This window comes from Sander lucioperca, chromosome 18 (genome assembly GCF_008315115.2).
Source record: "Sander lucioperca isolate FBNREF2018 chromosome 18, SLUC_FBN_1.2, whole genome shotgun sequence".
In the NCBI taxonomy this organism is placed as follows: domain Eukaryota; kingdom Metazoa; phylum Chordata; class Actinopteri; order Perciformes; family Percidae; genus Sander; species Sander lucioperca.
Genome location: NC_050190.1, coordinates 19,906,266 through 19,922,962, shown reverse-complemented (window position 1 = coordinate 19,922,962; position 16,697 = coordinate 19,906,266). Strand labels below are relative to the sequence as shown.

The following is a 16,697-nucleotide window of genomic DNA, read 5'->3' as shown; positions in this document are numbered from 1 at the left end:
TCATTATTTCACTCTCATCTGTCCTTTCTAACGTGAGCAGAGATTGACAAGCCTGTCAGGTAGAATGACTCAGAGCCACAGCTTCACTGAATAAGTAATTGAGTAATGGAACTGCTGATGGCCTGTCATGAAAAGACAAAACGTCTGAAGTGAGACTATGAATACAGACCTGAAAACAGCATCTCATTTAAGAGTTAACGGTCCAGAAATGTAGGAAATGGAAAGGGAATACACATAGGGTGCAGTGTTGGCATTCCTTCTGTGCCTTTTTCTTACCCATGGGGATCAAATGTTGCCACAATAGCACTTTTTTTTTTTTTTAGGTCTCTATGTCCATGCACGTGTGTACATGCAAAAATGAGTAGAAGGCCAAGGCCAGTGGGTCAGTGTGTACTGGATAGACAGAGCCCTTAAGGGTTTTGGTGCTATATATGTGTGGCACATCTGTCAGCTGAAGCAAGTCTCAGACTGGCCTAATGCCCAGGATGGCTCTGGAGCCTGTCTACAACACATCAAACTTGACCTTAACATCAGTTAGTGGCCAGCACACACACTAGTGTACACGGTGTGATTAACAATCACAGTAGTTGGTCTGGAGAAATAAATGTAGCCTATAAAGTGAGTGCAAGTTAATAATAAATCTTAATATCCACATCTGAGGAGCCGAGGGAAGTTATCTGAAACATTTCTCATTTGAAAAGATAAAAAACAAAGTGCCTCATTGCCCTCAGCTTAGTATTCAAAAGCTTCACGGTGATTGTCACCTATTAATCCATGTTTTGCAATGCTTGAGGATGCCACCACTTTCAGCCTAATGAAGTATGCCCTTTTTCATTTCAAACCAGTGAGGCATCGCTGCCAAATGCAAATCACTCGCCGAACACAAAAGCACACACATTGTTCTGCAGAGAGCTATTTAGCATGTTTCTGCGATATCGTACAAAATCATTTTCACAAAAAGAAGAGTGACAAATGCAGCGAAACAATAGCCAATTATGTTACCAGTCTGAACTGGTATTCTGTGTAATGGTACCCACATGATGCATGTTTTTGGCTTGGAGGATGTGTTTTTGCTAAAGGCCAAGATCAGTTTTTTCGGTAAATTAAGTTCTGAACGTTATATCCCACTAAAGAGTTTAATGTGTTAATTGCAGAAATGATGACCAGTGCATCCTCCAAACTAGTCATTCTTCATTCTCTGCTACAGGGAGAAAATCTGTAAGTTGGACTTCTTTAAAAACTTTCTCTCTCTTTAGGAGAGAACAGTTATGGCAGCATCTGTCATCTTTTAGAGACAAAGTGATGCCGAAGGTCTAATGATTTGCAGCCGGGGAGAGCTAGACTGAGATGGATGGGCAAAAAATCATCCATTGTGAAGACAATCTTCAAAACTTCAGGGACATTTGCCTGACTTTATTCACAGTCACCATTACAGAGTGAATCACAGCACTGTAATGAATTTCACCTAAGCAAAATTAGCCATTGGCTTTCTTATAGGACTGCATTCTTCTTCTTTCTAATTTAGCAGAATTAGTTTTTTTCTGCTGAGTTAGCCATTAAACTAGCTGTCTAAATAAATAACTGTATATTTCCTGTTGAGTTAACTGCATTTACTTTTTCTGCCTTTACTCTTGTGGACTCTGATGTTGCATGTAGAGCAGTAACCGTAATTTGATTATTCAATTGTCAATCAACAAAAAAAACTGCAGTTCCTCAAATGGCCACTTGAAGCTGCCTCCAAAAGGGAGTCAATCCAGACTCCCATGTGAAATTTGAATAACTCACCCTTTTAAATTATATTATGGCTTAAAGCTATGCATAATTAAGGGTGTGCCGCTTTGAGTGACAGGTGGCTGCCGTCACAGTATGTCTATGGTTAGAAGAGAGCAGGGTGTTGGTGGGGACGTTCTGTTTGGTCCCCAGCTGCTCTAAGTACTTTCACAATTTAAGTTATAGACTAAATAATTAATCAACTGATCAAGAATATAATCGGTAGATGTTTGCCTCCTTCACTGTGCTGCTGTCAGTCGTTGTATAAGTCTGGTTCCTGTGCAATGCTATAGCAAAGATTCTAGAAACACAAGCGTACATTAAGTCATATAATACATCATTTTTGATTACTTCACTCTCTAAAAGTTTGCACAATGATAGAGTGATTAATGCTGACTGTTTTGATGTTAGGTGTCATGCTCTCCACTGTTATTACTCCACCTCTCTTTCTATCAAATTGAACACAAAATGTATTCTTGGATGGCTCCACGCTCCAATACGTTTCTATTTAGGGGTTCTTGATTTCAAACATTTGGGAGCATTAGGCTTAGTCTGGCCCTCAGAACAGCCATTGGTAGCAAAGATAATGCTCCGAATCCATTTAATAGCAGATGCACAGAAAATGGCAAAGCAGATGGCACCAGACAAACCATGTAAGCAGCCAGACAATGAGGGAGGGGAGGGAAGAATAGCCTGCCATATCAGCTCCTAATGAAAGCAAAACACATCTCAAAAACAGATGCGCAATAACACAATAATAATAACACATGTTCCATCTGATCAAATGTATTGACATGCAAAGCACATGAAGGCAATATGCCACAAGGTCTTGGTCCAATCTAACTGGTGTCATTTTAAAGAAATATGTTGAAGTTTTAATGATGTTTTTTTGTCACAAACAATTCTGACAATCACACAAAGGTATAGCATGTCCAAGTTAGACTTAACCTAATAAACTACAACACACCTAAAGCCTAATAAACTTATAAAGGATAACTACATCAACTATTTAGGCTACTAAAAGAGGCTATACTCAAACAATAGTACCATACAGTAAAGGGGGAATACGTAGCCTATTTAGTCTCATTAGCAATATTATGGAAATATATATTGATTTTAAGTGAACTACTGTAACTTCTATACATCTTAATTAATAGTGTTCAGATGTAGCCTATCTAAAATGTAAAATTGCCAAAGCGCCTAATAAACGTGTTGACCGGCCACGCCCATTAAATCGATGAAAAATGTAATAAAAAGTTCGGACGAGCCAACCATCTTTGGGCAGATTGGAGGAAATATGTCTCACCTGCGCAGTCATGAATGACAGGTCCATACTGTTGCTCCGTTCAAGCCAAGGCACTCAATGAAAGATGCAAAAGTGCGTAGTTTTTTCTCTTATTCCCCGATTGAGCATTTGCCTTCTTTTTATTTTTTAACTCGGCATCCACAGTGCTCTGTAAGTTGGCGCACTTCACGTGAGGAGCATGTCGCAGATGAACAACCAAAAGAAGGAGGAGGAGGAAGGAGGAGAAAATGAAGGGATGTGACAAAAAAAGCAGGAAGAGAAGCTGAGCAGACGGAGAAATGAAGAGATGTGGACGCGAGAGACAGCGTGAGAGGGAGGTGGAGGAGGCGCTGGAGCTGGACCGTCATATGTAACGAAGGAGGCGCAAGTCCTCTCTCTCTCTCTCTCTCTCTCTCTCTCTCTCTCTCTCTCTCTCTCTCTCTCTCTCTCTCTCTCTCTCTCTTTTTTCTTTTTTCTTTATTTATGTCATTTTCCGGCTACTATTCAGCCATTTTTCTAAAATATTTGTTCTGCTATATCTTCTTATTGCCTAAGCCTTCTGTACACTACAGTACATGCAGTGTACATTTATGTGTAGCCTATACACCCCTGCCCACGTACTAGTGGCCTTTTGACCTGGGGCTGTTTTTCATCTTGTGGGGCTAGTCCCCAGTTTGTGCTTTTCCATGTATTATTATTATTATTATTATTATTATTATTATTAATTTTTTTTTTTTTTTTACATTTTTGTTTTCAGAAAAAGAAGTACCTGTATTGGAAATGACACATGACCTTGCTCGTTTTGTATGACAAAGTAAACATATTTAAGAAATAGATTTTTTTTTTAATGAAAATATTTAAAAAAAAAAGTTGTATATGTTGTATTAATTTATAACTGATTTTAAAACTGATTATCATTTCTGGCTACCATCTTTGTTTTCAATCAGAATAATAGTCACAAGTTAAAATTGTCTTTTTTTTCTTGTTTGTCAACATAATATTTTTCATCCAGATGGTTGAGTAAGGCCCCTTATTCCCTGTGATTGCCATGTATTTGTTGTAAGTTGAATTTCTGTTTCTAAGTATTGTTTGGCCCCGGGGGCACTAGGCCTACATCCCGTTCCTGCGTTCTGCATAACCTGTAAGCAGGGGAATGACACTTAACTTGAACTTGCATTTGTTTTGAGTATTTTATTTATTTATCTGCTTATGCTAAGGCGTTGTTTTCTTTTGTATCTCTGGTTAATACAGTATAGGCAGCATTTCTTTTTTTGTTTCTGTTTTGCTTGCCAAATTATTAATAAATCACAAGACAAATTCCAAACTTCTGTATGGACAATATACTTCTTCTGCACGAAATCCATTGCTATGGTGCATCATTGACCTTTTGATATTAAGTTTGCTTTTTTTTCTAGTTGATGAACTGACATTGAGTTATAGGGCTTATCACCAAACCTCAGTTCCTGACCTCAACATATGTAATGTATAACATGCAGAAAGAAACCTAGTTGGGTCTCTAAAATCAACCAGGTACATACAGGTGTGTGTTTGTGATGTTCACAGATAAATTGAATCTGTAGATGAACAGATGTCAAAGCTGCGAGCGTGTGCACTTTAGTTTTGATTCTCCAGAGCCCTTCCCGAGGCTTTGAAATATGTGACCTAAAACTAATGACACATTCTTGAATTAACTAGGCCTGCAGAATAAAGGATCCTGCTATTATTCATTGGAGAGTCTCTTCAAAAAGCCAATTATCAAGCTCTAGTTACAGTAAGAGGAGTGATTCATTTAATGGTGACCCAGCTTTCACTGTGAATACTAAAATGTATTCCTTGGTTGAGCAACACTATATACTCTTAGTCTACATACAAAGCTGTTTAAAGAACTGGTCAGAGAGCGTGCACTTAAACTTTCTTTGGGTCAGGTATCACACACATATTTTAGACTTTTTGTTCCCTTTTAATCTTAAAATGAATCATTGACCTAAAGTTATTTGCCCTTTCAGAAAGAAATTTACTTTTTGTAAGAAACAACATTTGGCAACAGTTAAGAGGATTGTCCTTGGGAGTTAGGGGGGAAATACTGATGGGTCCTCATGTTAACATCCCATGTTGTGTTTTTGATACCATATCCTCTGCTACGGAGGAGATGAAGTAGATCTCCTAGATCAGCAGTTAAGATTCCATCCTCCTGTCTGCTTTTTTGCTGAGCAGGCACACACAACATCCAAGCCAGTCCTCCAGTGTGGGGGATTTCACTTTACAGTTCTTATTTACTTCTGTATTAGCTTTATGTCTCATTTAGAACATAAATAAATTGTATTACAGTACATTGTCTAATTTGTCATGGATCAGTACATTTTATGATCTTACATTGTGGGTAATACCTCAGTTTTTTTGTCATTTTTAAATGAAAACACAATATGTAAATGACTTGGTCATTACTTAATTTCCTGGGAGTGACACTTTCACAGTTAACATGCTTAGTTTAAGCACTTAGCATACATAAGCCCTTAGCTTCAATGATATTCAACCAAGATCTTAAAAAATTTCTTTCCCACCATTTAAAATCATGCATAGCATGACCTCATTAAACATACCGCTGTGTTGCAGCTTCAGAGATTAAACACAGTCCAATAGGGAAATCATTGAGTCCTTCAAAAACAAGGATGAATCTTCTTTTCACAAACAGGAAGCTAACAGGATCGACAGACAAGTTTTTTTATGTTCTACCAGTGAAAAGAGCGTGGCATGCTTTATTTCAGGTTTTGTGGACTGTATCTACATTTGTGCCGAAAGCAGCAAGTTGTGTAAAATTGAATTAAAGTCAGTTGAATCTCATGGAAAGCAAAGTTTGTGATCCTTTTTATTGCAAGAACAGATAGGCATGTGCACTTCCCATGTTTGAAAACTAGATTTATTATGGCTGTTGAAGGCTTGAACGATTTCCACATTGGGCTGGGTTTAGGAAGCTGCAGCAGAGAGATAAATTCAGACAGAAGTTATCATTGTGCTATACACAGTCACAATGATGGGAAAACACTTTGATAAGCCGTGCTCTGAAAAACAGACATTTAGGTTCCAGCAGACGAGGAATTTAAATGTTGAATTCTCCAGTAATAGTGTGTCACTTTGAGGATTTCTTAAAACCAGACGGTGGAACACTTTGCCTCGAGTGACTCAGTGATCCAGTTAGCAAAGCAGTGCATATCCTTATTCCCCGTTAATAGTGTAATTTATTAGTAGCAGAAATATCTTGGGATTCAGTTCACTGGCACAATTAGTTATACAAATTTGATTGATTAATGATTCAATACTGGTGTAATGCATGGTGGAGTTAGTGATGTTTTTTGTAAATCATTATCTGAACACTGATCATTGAGCCAACCTTGTATAAAATGAAATCAGATGAGGCAGCGTCTTTTCTTAACCTTTTATTCATTATACTATGACTTTATTCTCATGATACCATGACTTGTTTCTCGCAACATTACAATTTTATTCTTAAGATACCTTTTTTTTTCTCAAAATACTGCGGCTTTTTTCTTGTAAAATGACATCTTCATTCTGAAAATATGAGTATTTTCTCATAATATTAAAACGACTTTGATCCTTCCTTTTGTAATTCATCTTATTCTTTTAACCTTAAAAAGTATACATTTTTAAACCCTGTATGTCAATCCACTGTCTTGAAGGTGAAGTCCGGTAAACTGATTATTAAATTCAAATAGCCTTCTGTACAGTAACATGGTAAAACACAAAACACTGTGCATTTGGAGAAGAAGAAATGGCAGTAAATCTCACATTTGTGTTGATGTTGCCTGGATAAGTCGACACATTGCTGCAAACTGTAGCTACCAACAAAAACAAGGCTTCAACAACAGCATCACAACCGCACTAGATGCTCCATCACCTTTTTTTCTGTGCTTTGAATGCAAGAACATTGCAGCTACAGTAACATTCAGTTTAGTCTGATGTTTTTATCTCTGTGGTTCTTCTACTCTGTAACAAGCCTCGTCTGTTCTGCAACCTACTTCATTTTGTGGACATGCCACTGGGCATTCACTGGCCCTGATTCACAGCAGTATAATCTCAGTAAAAATAGATTATTAACAAGCATCAAACTGTGTCTTGTCATGTTACAATATTCCAGGTTGATGGTAATGAGTTGGAATAATGTCATGCCACCTACTAGGCTGGCCTGCTCAACATTTATGAATGCCTGTGGTGTGACTGATGTGGTCTGTCACCCAGGCCTACATTGCCCAGAATGTGCGTGCTTGTATTTGCGTGATTTTATGTATTCATGTATACTGTGTGCGTGTACTTGTGGATTCATGAGAGATCGGTCATGCGCTTTGATTAATCCTAAATATCCTGAATCTTGGGGGACTTTTGTTGTAATTTTGGATGTGACATCTGGGTGTCAGAACCTATGAATAGCATTAGTGCAGTTGAAAATCTATGCGTTATCAATCAGAAAGCAACATATCAAGCATCAAATAGGGGGATTTTGAGCTGAAACCACAAGGGAAACAATATGTAATGAGAACCACACATTAATCCACACACACGCGCGCACACACACACACACACACACACAACAAAAAAAAAAAACACACACACACAGAGAAAAAATGTAATTCATGCTGTTCCTCCCACACTTCTGCACACAAACACATCATGCATCACACACACTTTTCATGTGCTGTGTAAGCTCTTTTCTCATGCACTCACCATACAGTATGTCTTAGTTTGCCTCTCCTCAACTGATGCACAGCCAACAAGGCAGGTGATTCATAATTAATGCTCAGCTGAACATACTAAAATTCATCATGGGTGTGTTTGACCATGCAACACAGGAATGCAGTATTAACATTGCTTTACACACCATGTTTCTCTCCACATTTCTCACATGAGCCACCTGTGAGTTCATATTTTAGACATTCAGTCAAGTTTCAGTCCAGTGGCGATTTTAGACCCTTTAGGGGGGCTCAAGCCCTTTCAAAATTTCATTTCAGCCCCCCTAAAAATTATAACAATAAAAAACATTAATTTCTTTAAAAAAAAAAATCAATTTTAGTGCTTAAAGTTAGAGTTTGGGTACTTGTCTGTTAGGGCAAACAATTACAGGTTCAAAGAAACAGGTTTAATATCCTGTGTCGCTGTCGCCAATGCTATGCACTTGTAACCCAGTCAAGGAAAGTTATATTTTTTATTTATTTATTGTTTATACCTCATTATCATTTCATTTGATTCTGGTAGTCCATAAAGGGACTTTCATAGTTTTTTCATATGTTCAATATTTTGCATTTATCCTCTGTTATAATTATAAATACATATATTCATTGTTATCCAGTGAAATTACTGATTTAGCAGGGGGGGGGGGGGGTTTAACACTTTTGCAAGGCACTGTATCTGTGTCCCATTCTCATTAGGGGCTGAGCCCCCCTAAAGGTCTGATCCTAGAATCACTCCTGTTACAGTGTTCCATTTGAAACTAATAGCTTATGAGGTGTTGTTTTTTTACTTGTACCTTATGTGACCCGAGTCATTTATCATCAGGGTGTCTTTTTTGTGTTTTTCCACTTGGCCAAGTCTGTTTGATTTTCATCAACCAACAGTACGAATGGAGAAGCCTCTCTGTGCAACTGCGCACCACATCTGCTCTGCCTAAATTAATGCATCTCAACCATGACACAGTCCAAAATTGCAATGGCCTCTCTGGCTTTGTTTCCCTGACAGCGGCTGTTATAGACCAGTCAGATGTGATAAAGCACATTTCTCATTGCCAACAGGTGAAAGAGAAGTATGAATGTGTGTTTGCATCATGCACTCATGTATATAGGTCTATACTGTACGTAACCATAAGCCAGAGCATATTTCTACAGTATTTATGTGTATCATGCTTGTGTATGTTACCTAATTTATATGATTATACCTTCTTTTGCAATATCCAGATCACATATATTCGTGTGTGTAGAAAAACACCTGTGAACATGTGTTGCTTCAGGCCTTTTATTCTGCTGTCTGAGTGACAGTATCAAAAAGACGGAGAGGCTCTAAAAGTCTTCAAAATATGTGGAAAGTGGCTTCAACCCTGTGTGCTTTGTATGTTACTATGGCAAAGATCCAAGTCAGTTGTGCATGACTTTGCTGAATTTGAAGCAAATTTGAACTTTTCAGGATTCTGTCCATCACGAAAGAGGACAGAGTGAAAAGTGAGTTCCCAGAGTAAAGAAAAATCTAAAGCATAAATGTTTAAATAGGATAAGGCTAGTGTTATTATATATTTGTGTTAACACCAAAAAATCCCATTTTAAAAGACCAAAAATTCTTTCCTCTGAACTGTTTGACTTCTCCATCCACTCAGCCCTAAACCCATTGATCCCTAAAAGAGTGGAGCACCCTATTTTTTAGCAAAAGGAGTAATTTTCTTGGTATTTGTATACTGCAACTATCCTGACTAAATGTACCTGAAGGTAGTTTAAGGTTGCATGTAGAGTCCTAAGGGAGCTGACACATTGTGTCCTTTTCCACTTTCAAAGAAAATGAATCTGCGTAACACCATGAGCCAAGCGCCTTGTGTACCACTGCTGCTTTGTTTGGCTTTAATGCTACCAAGCAACTCCTCAGACATGGGGAAGATTACCAATCACATAAAAAGACCCAACTGCCAATCTCAACCTGATGAGAGCAGGACAGTTTCCCACCTTTTTACTTAAAGGAGTCCCAAACAAAATTATAGTGTTACAGCAGCAAAATATCAGACACACAGCACACATACAGAATATACATGAAATAATAGGATATAACATACATGAAATAAAAAATAGGATAGAATGCAAGAACAAATATTCAAAAAACTACAAAGTGGAGAATGTACAACATATATACAAGTTAGGAATGAAAATGTACAACTACTTAAATAGTATTAATAAAGATGTAAGTAAAGTAAATGTTTGTGCAAGTTGCACTTAGTGCAGTTGTGATGTATATGTTGATCATTCCTTGTTATTGTGACTAATAAGCCTATGAGTAGCCTATATATCATAAACAAATACTGTACAGCAACATGAGTGGAAGCTTTACTGTAAAGTGAGAAGTGATATGTTTGCCTGAGGATGTTTCCTCATATACTGTACACTATGTTGTATTCATAGCTCAGGTATAACTGCTTTGGGCACTCACTGACTCAGTGGATAGAGAGAGAAAGCTTGCTCTGTTTTCTCTACGTCTGGGTGGGTTTCCTTTTGGGTGCTCTTGTTTAGGACACATCACATGATGATGATGATGATGATTAACTTGGATCAGGAACAAAGGCTGTGCCTCACTCTTATCCGATCTCCCATGCCTAGGTGTGTCCAATTCTTTTTGTTCCTCCTGTCCACCTTCACTTTCATTACAGATACGATGGAGTATCGTATATAGTATAGTATATAGTATAGTCTCACGCCCTGAGTTCCTCACTACCGCACCTCCCAGCACATCAGTGATTCCCAATCAACCCTCCATTCATCCCTTCATGCTTTTTACATGTCATTTAGCTGACGCTTTTATCCAAAGCGACTTACAATTGCTATATATGTCAGAGGTCCGACGCCTCTGGAGCAACTAGGGATTAAGTACCTTGCTCAGGGACACATTAGTTGATATATCGCAGTGGGAATCAAACCCAGGTCTCCCACACCAAAGGCATGTGTCATATCCACTGCGCCATCATCATCATGCTTGACCCCATTTCAACACAACTATAGATCTTCATTCACCCCCCTTCCCAAATAATAATATACTAACATGTCCACTTGAATGCTGTGGTCTTTGTTAGTGGAAAGAAGAACCAAATAACTGAATAATTAGCACTGGAGTTGTCCCCCAGGATGTTGTGCCTCCTCCTCCTTAATTGTTAAAATGTTTAAAATGGGTCAAATTTAGCCAAGAAGGTTCCTCCAGTAGATCAATGAAGTGTGACTTACCATAAATGTTGGCTAATGATCAATATTTATCGTCAAAAGGATATCACACAACAGGCCATGTCTTCCTTTTGATCCATTTATCTTCCTAGTGCCATTCAGGTAATATCTGCTTCTTTTCCCCCTGGAGCAATATTTAATATAGCCTCAAAAGTATCTGCTTTCATTTAATGCAAGGCTTATGACATCTAAACCCTGGGGAAACCATCTGAGATGGCAAAACTCATTTATTTTACTTTTTGGTCTGGCTGTCTTCCCACATCCTCCATGTGCTCTCACCCATCCTAAATAAATGGAAATGAACTGCTTCTCCAAAATCTACTTCGATGATCACCTTATTAAATTTTGGGTATGTCTGTCTGGGATATATTTATCTTAGCCCAAGGCTCAACTCACCCTTGTCCTCCACTTTAAATAAAATTGCCTTTCAACTGTCCTCTAGTCATGTTTGGGCTTTTCCTTGCACTGATTGATGCATTCAAACCGATGTGGACCAAAACTAATTATGAAAACAAGCTTTTGCAACAGGTTTGGTTGCATGCACAGACACACAAATAGTCTGTACTGACAGTCTCTCATGCCTAAATGTCACAGCAAACAGCCACTTTGCTGAGCCACTCCCCCACACGTTGCTATAGTGTGTGGAAATGTGCAAACATTTGTGTTTTAGCAGCAAATGCAGAGCAAACTGTCCTGGCATTCCCTCCCTCCATGGATGTTAGTACGTGTGTATGAATGAAATGAGACCAACATTAGACAACTGAGACACCTTGGAGGCTCAGTGGCTCAGGTGCGTCATGTAGCTGGAATGTCTTGCGTGTGAATCTGGCCTTGGATCATTGTTGCATTTCATCCTCTCTCTCACACAGTTTTATCCCTACTATGAAACATCCAATAAAGACACTGAAAAAGGGTTGGACACCGTAAAACAACCCCTTACACTGTAACGTAGAAAGAAGAAAAATACAAACTATACCTTCAAAAATGACTACCCTTGTGTGGTATTGATCTTTTGGGACCTGGTTATGCTATTTGCCTGGTCAAATTGAGCCAGGACATTATTGGCATTGTAAATCAATTTAACAATTACATGTAAATACCTCACTTTTTTCTTGATATTAGTAGCAAACACAATAGATGACATTGATTGGGGCACACACTGCCTCAGCATGTGAGGAGTCAAGCAACTCCTCTAGAAGCTGCCTATGAATTGTGGTGCCTTAAATAGTAATGCTGTGATGCTGTATGAAGAGGAATCCGCCGACACTGTTCTTGATTATAAAAAGGTTTATTACAAGCAAAGATTCAGCATCAATTTAACAAACTCCTGCAGAGAGCTTGAAGAGCGACCAACCCAAACCTCAAAATTTGCCACTGTGCCTTTTCTTTGTGTGCACAACGTATATATCCTATGCATTGTATCAACATAGGACGTGATATTTGTAAGTATACCATTGGACCAGATAACTGACCAATCAATGCCTGTTATCTGGCACAACTCCAAAAAAGGTCTCTTCTGTCTTGGGGGGACCTCTGCTCATGTTAACAATTTCCAGATGTTCTCAGTAAATGTAGAGTAAAGTTCATGCATCTCCTTATACCAAAAACTTAAGTCAAAGTGTATAGAAAGTTATAGACTGTCAATATACCACAGAATCAAAGCAGACACTTCTGCTCTGAATAAAAGTGAGTGACAGGCAGCAGCTCCTCCACTGCCTGCTTCCAATGTGTTATTGCGATTTTACACTCCACTGAGTTTGTGCCTTGCTTCCATATGTCATTACTAACAACATGGTTATAGGCTTCCCTTGTGACCTATAGGAAAGCACTTTCACAACACGCCCAGGTCAAAGGTCGTACTGATGCACGAATTGCATTCAAGGACAATGAGTGATTCATCTCTGATCAAATCCGCTACACTACATGTCATCTGCTATTTTTTTTATTATGAGTCCATTTTGGCATTAATTTATTTTATTACTCTGTAACCTGCTCAAGTTTGTTTTTATAAGAGCCAGATTGTATTTAGAAGCTGCAGATAAATGTCAAAACACAGTGTTCAGTATTTAATGATTTAATTTAATATAAACTCCTGTAAAAAGATCATACTGCTTCATTTATTCAATGATGAAGTTATTCAATCACATTTGGCCATGAAACCGACATTAAACTAATGGAGTGAAATGATTTACTTTTTATTATTTTATTTAATTTGTAAATCTACAAGCAAATCTACAATCACAAAGTGATTTAGTGGAGCTGAGGCAACAGCAAAACCCCACTGAAGTTTCAACCAGCAATTGCATGACATGTTTCCACGTTATTAATTAAACACCTCACATTATCTTAACTTCACTTTACACTTTTGCCTCTGGAGAAGTCAAAATTCTCATGCTATAGTTTTGTACTTTCAGAGATGGGGACTCGGGTCTGAGACTCGGACTCGAGTCGCACTTAAGTTGCACAAACAGCTGACTTCAGACTTGACTTGCGACTCGGCCCAAAAGACTTCAGACTTGACTTGGACTCGAGCTTCGAGACTCGTCAACAACCTGTTTTCATGCAATTATTGCTTTTTAAATCTAAATTCATTCATGTATTTCTATTTTCTTTTAATGGCGCATATATGTTGGGGAAACGTATGACGAGCTGCATGTCCCCTGCCCTTTGTCATAATGTGTAACGTAACACATGCGCTATGCCTATGTGCGTGCACTCACATATCAAAAAATGCATTGACAATGGTGACACAATGGCGAGTTGTGCCTTTTGTCATTAGTTTTGTTTTCAATAACTTGATAAACAGTGGCAGTAAGCGAACAGCTACATGCAAGGTGTGTGGCACCAAGATAAATGATGACGGATCAACAACGTTGGACTTCATCAGGCATCTCAAAACGCACCCAGATAGGTCAGTCACTTGCTAATGTGAAAGAGACGTTAAATTTAGCATATATCGTCACAGGTATCAAGCTAACCACCGCAAAGTGTTGTGCTAATGCTGTGAACAGGCAAATTGTATCTTTATTATATGGATACATATTATCATATGTATCCATATGATGTGACAGACTTAATAATTTTCCATGGATGGTAGCTACAGGACATGCTTTGAATTCATAAGATTTAACAATACAGTGTTAGGGACAGATCAGATGGCCAGAGACTTGAGACTTGACTTGGACTCGAGCTCAAAGACTTGAAACTCGACTTGGACTTCCAAAAAATGACTTGTGAACATCTCTGTGTCCTTTTAATCTGGGGGTTTAGCTTTACTCTCTAAATCATTGTGACAGTGTGGATTAAATATGCTACAAACTATACAGTCAAAAGGATGACATAAGCACAAAATCTTGACCTGTCTTTTCACATTTTCATGTTTGTCTGAAAACATCCATAAAGAAAACTGTATCTCAGCACTTGATAAAGCAAGTCATTGTGTCTATCCTCACCGATTACACAGATTTTAGTTTAAATTTAAATCTCACTCCATCAGTTATTTGCAGGCCTTTTCATCTTGAGGAGTGAAAATAGGAGCAAAACATCACTACACCTTGAGAGGTGTAGCATTAGCAATGTAGGTGCAATTAGAGAAATACTACAATTCTAGCAAAATACTTGCTGCAATGGAGAACTTAAAAGTAAAACCTTGGCACTGTAATGTAACATCGTTAAATGCATAAATAATCTGTTGATTTATATTGATGGAATGATTTTATTTTTTACACCTCTAGAATATTTCAACAAAATATATATACTGTGAAAAACTCATAGGAATATCATATCCCCAGAGGGGAAATTCAGGTAAAAAAGAAAAAGTAATGAAAAATGTAGTCTTCATTTTTTTCCACCTGCTGTTTCCCATATCTCTCTAAACACGTACGACAGAAGAGTGTTGATCAAAACTGAGAGACTTTTTGTCTTTCTCTTGCTACAAGGCCATCTCACAAGCGAGACAGGGCAGTTTATCCCATAGAGTCACACTTATCCTCTGTGATTTAATACAAATAGCATAGCCTGTCCATCAGCTGGCACCCATGAGGTCCTTGGCAGTGCGGCTTTGTCCTTATTGCCTGCTGTAAACCACAAACAGCAGACATTTCTTGGAGCTATAACGTGCACCTGCCAACACGCATCCACAGTCCTCTGCTGCGACTTAACCTTTCACTTCTCATTCTCCACAGCTGCTCTTCTTCTTCTTCCTTCCTGTATCCCATATTCAGATTACTGCCTGAAAATGTGATGGTGTATAGGGAAGCAGAAGGTCATGGCTTTGTGCTGGGAGTGATATATGGGCTGTATGAGTGTCACAAAGCATCTATTGAACATCTGGAGGCAAGAAGTGACATGTGCTGATGTGTCCAATCTGGAGGCTGTGTCCTTCGAATGGCGTACAACGGTTAACTCTGTTTTCTTCAATTTTTTTGAGCACAATATGTGTCATGTCATAGTTTCTATTTGATATCTGGAAAATGTATGTGTTTTTAGAAGATATCAGGCTTTCCTTCATGCTGCAGCCTGAATGTGAGTGTGCTCATGTTTATGACCGTGAGTACTCGGGTCGCTGATGACAGGAGGTCTTATCCTTCCCTTGAGCCTCCCCTTCAGCAGATTTCCCTGTAGAGCCACCATTACCTTTCTGCACTCAGTGTTTTTTCCCCTGCCATTTGTGTCTGGGCTTTTCACTTTCACTTTAAGCTTCAGGCCGTTTCAGCTCTGTCTCTTTGATCCTGAGTATGCACCTGCAAGCCTGCTGTCGTTGTCCGGGAGAACTGTGGCAGATGGAAAATACTAAAGAATTGAATGTAGTGATTTAATTTGATCATTTTCATTTACAAGCTTTAACACATCCAGCATTTACAGTATTTGCAGCAATGTTTCTGGCCACCTGGATAAATGTATGTCTAATATTCACTCACCTTTTAGCTGTTTTGTTTTCTATCCATGACTAAGGAATATACCTGGATTTGCAGCTGACAAATGCTCCACTATGTTCACCAGTTAGTTGGCAACTGTGTCTAACTGCTGTTTGGTGATGATCAGGTTGCGTACGGTGAGTTTGTAGAGCTTTTTGCCGAAAACGGCTGCCTGCTGTGTCCAAAAACGATGCTATGAGAGTGATGAGAGTGAACCAAAACAGGAAATTTGTGGGCTGGACAGCTAAACAATGAGCTGAAACTCACTATGAAGACTTTTTTTTTCACATTGTCATTTGATGCATAATTATATTATATATATTAAACATTGATTATAGCCGCTTCAAATAAAAGGATAAAAGCATATATTATTAGCATTTTTACAACTGATGCTACACATGTAAGAAACATAATGATGTTGCTAGTTGTAGACTCTGAGTTCAGTAAATCCCACTGAAATGCCATGGTGGAATGTAACAAAGTAAATTTACTCAAGTACTGTACTTAAGTACAAATCAGAGGTACCCACGTATTTCCATTTCATGCTACTTTATACTCCATAACTTTTATTGCTATAGTTACTTTGTAGATTTAGATTGATACAAAATATAATCAACTATGCAGCAAGTAAGTAGTAGAAATGGAAATGTCCAAATGAAATACCTCAAAATATCTCAAAATTTTTAGGAAAAATATGAATGCACCTATAATACATATAGATGTGTGTGTATAAAACTGCTGCTTCTTGCAACA

At 38.3% G+C, this 16,697-nt stretch overlaps 1 protein-coding gene across 2 annotated transcripts in view; it reads right to left on the bottom strand.

Moving 5' to 3' along the window:
- LOC116057631 (uncharacterized protein C14orf132) overlaps nucleotides 1–3,402 on the bottom strand; it is a 33,261-nt gene extending 29,859 nt beyond the window's left edge. The window contains exon 1 of one of the 2 annotated variants that reach the window (XM_031310178.2): nucleotides 3,077–3,402. Coding sequence is in view for 1 of the 2 variants with exons in the window: in XM_031310177.2 (XP_031166037.1) it covers nucleotides 3,077–3,103 (27 nt within the window). In the remaining variant the exon portion in view is untranslated. The remainder of the gene's footprint in view (nucleotides 1–3,076) is intronic. The other variant, XM_031310177.2, reaches the window with a different exon arrangement.
- Nucleotides 3,403–16,697: the final 13,295 nt, after the last annotated feature.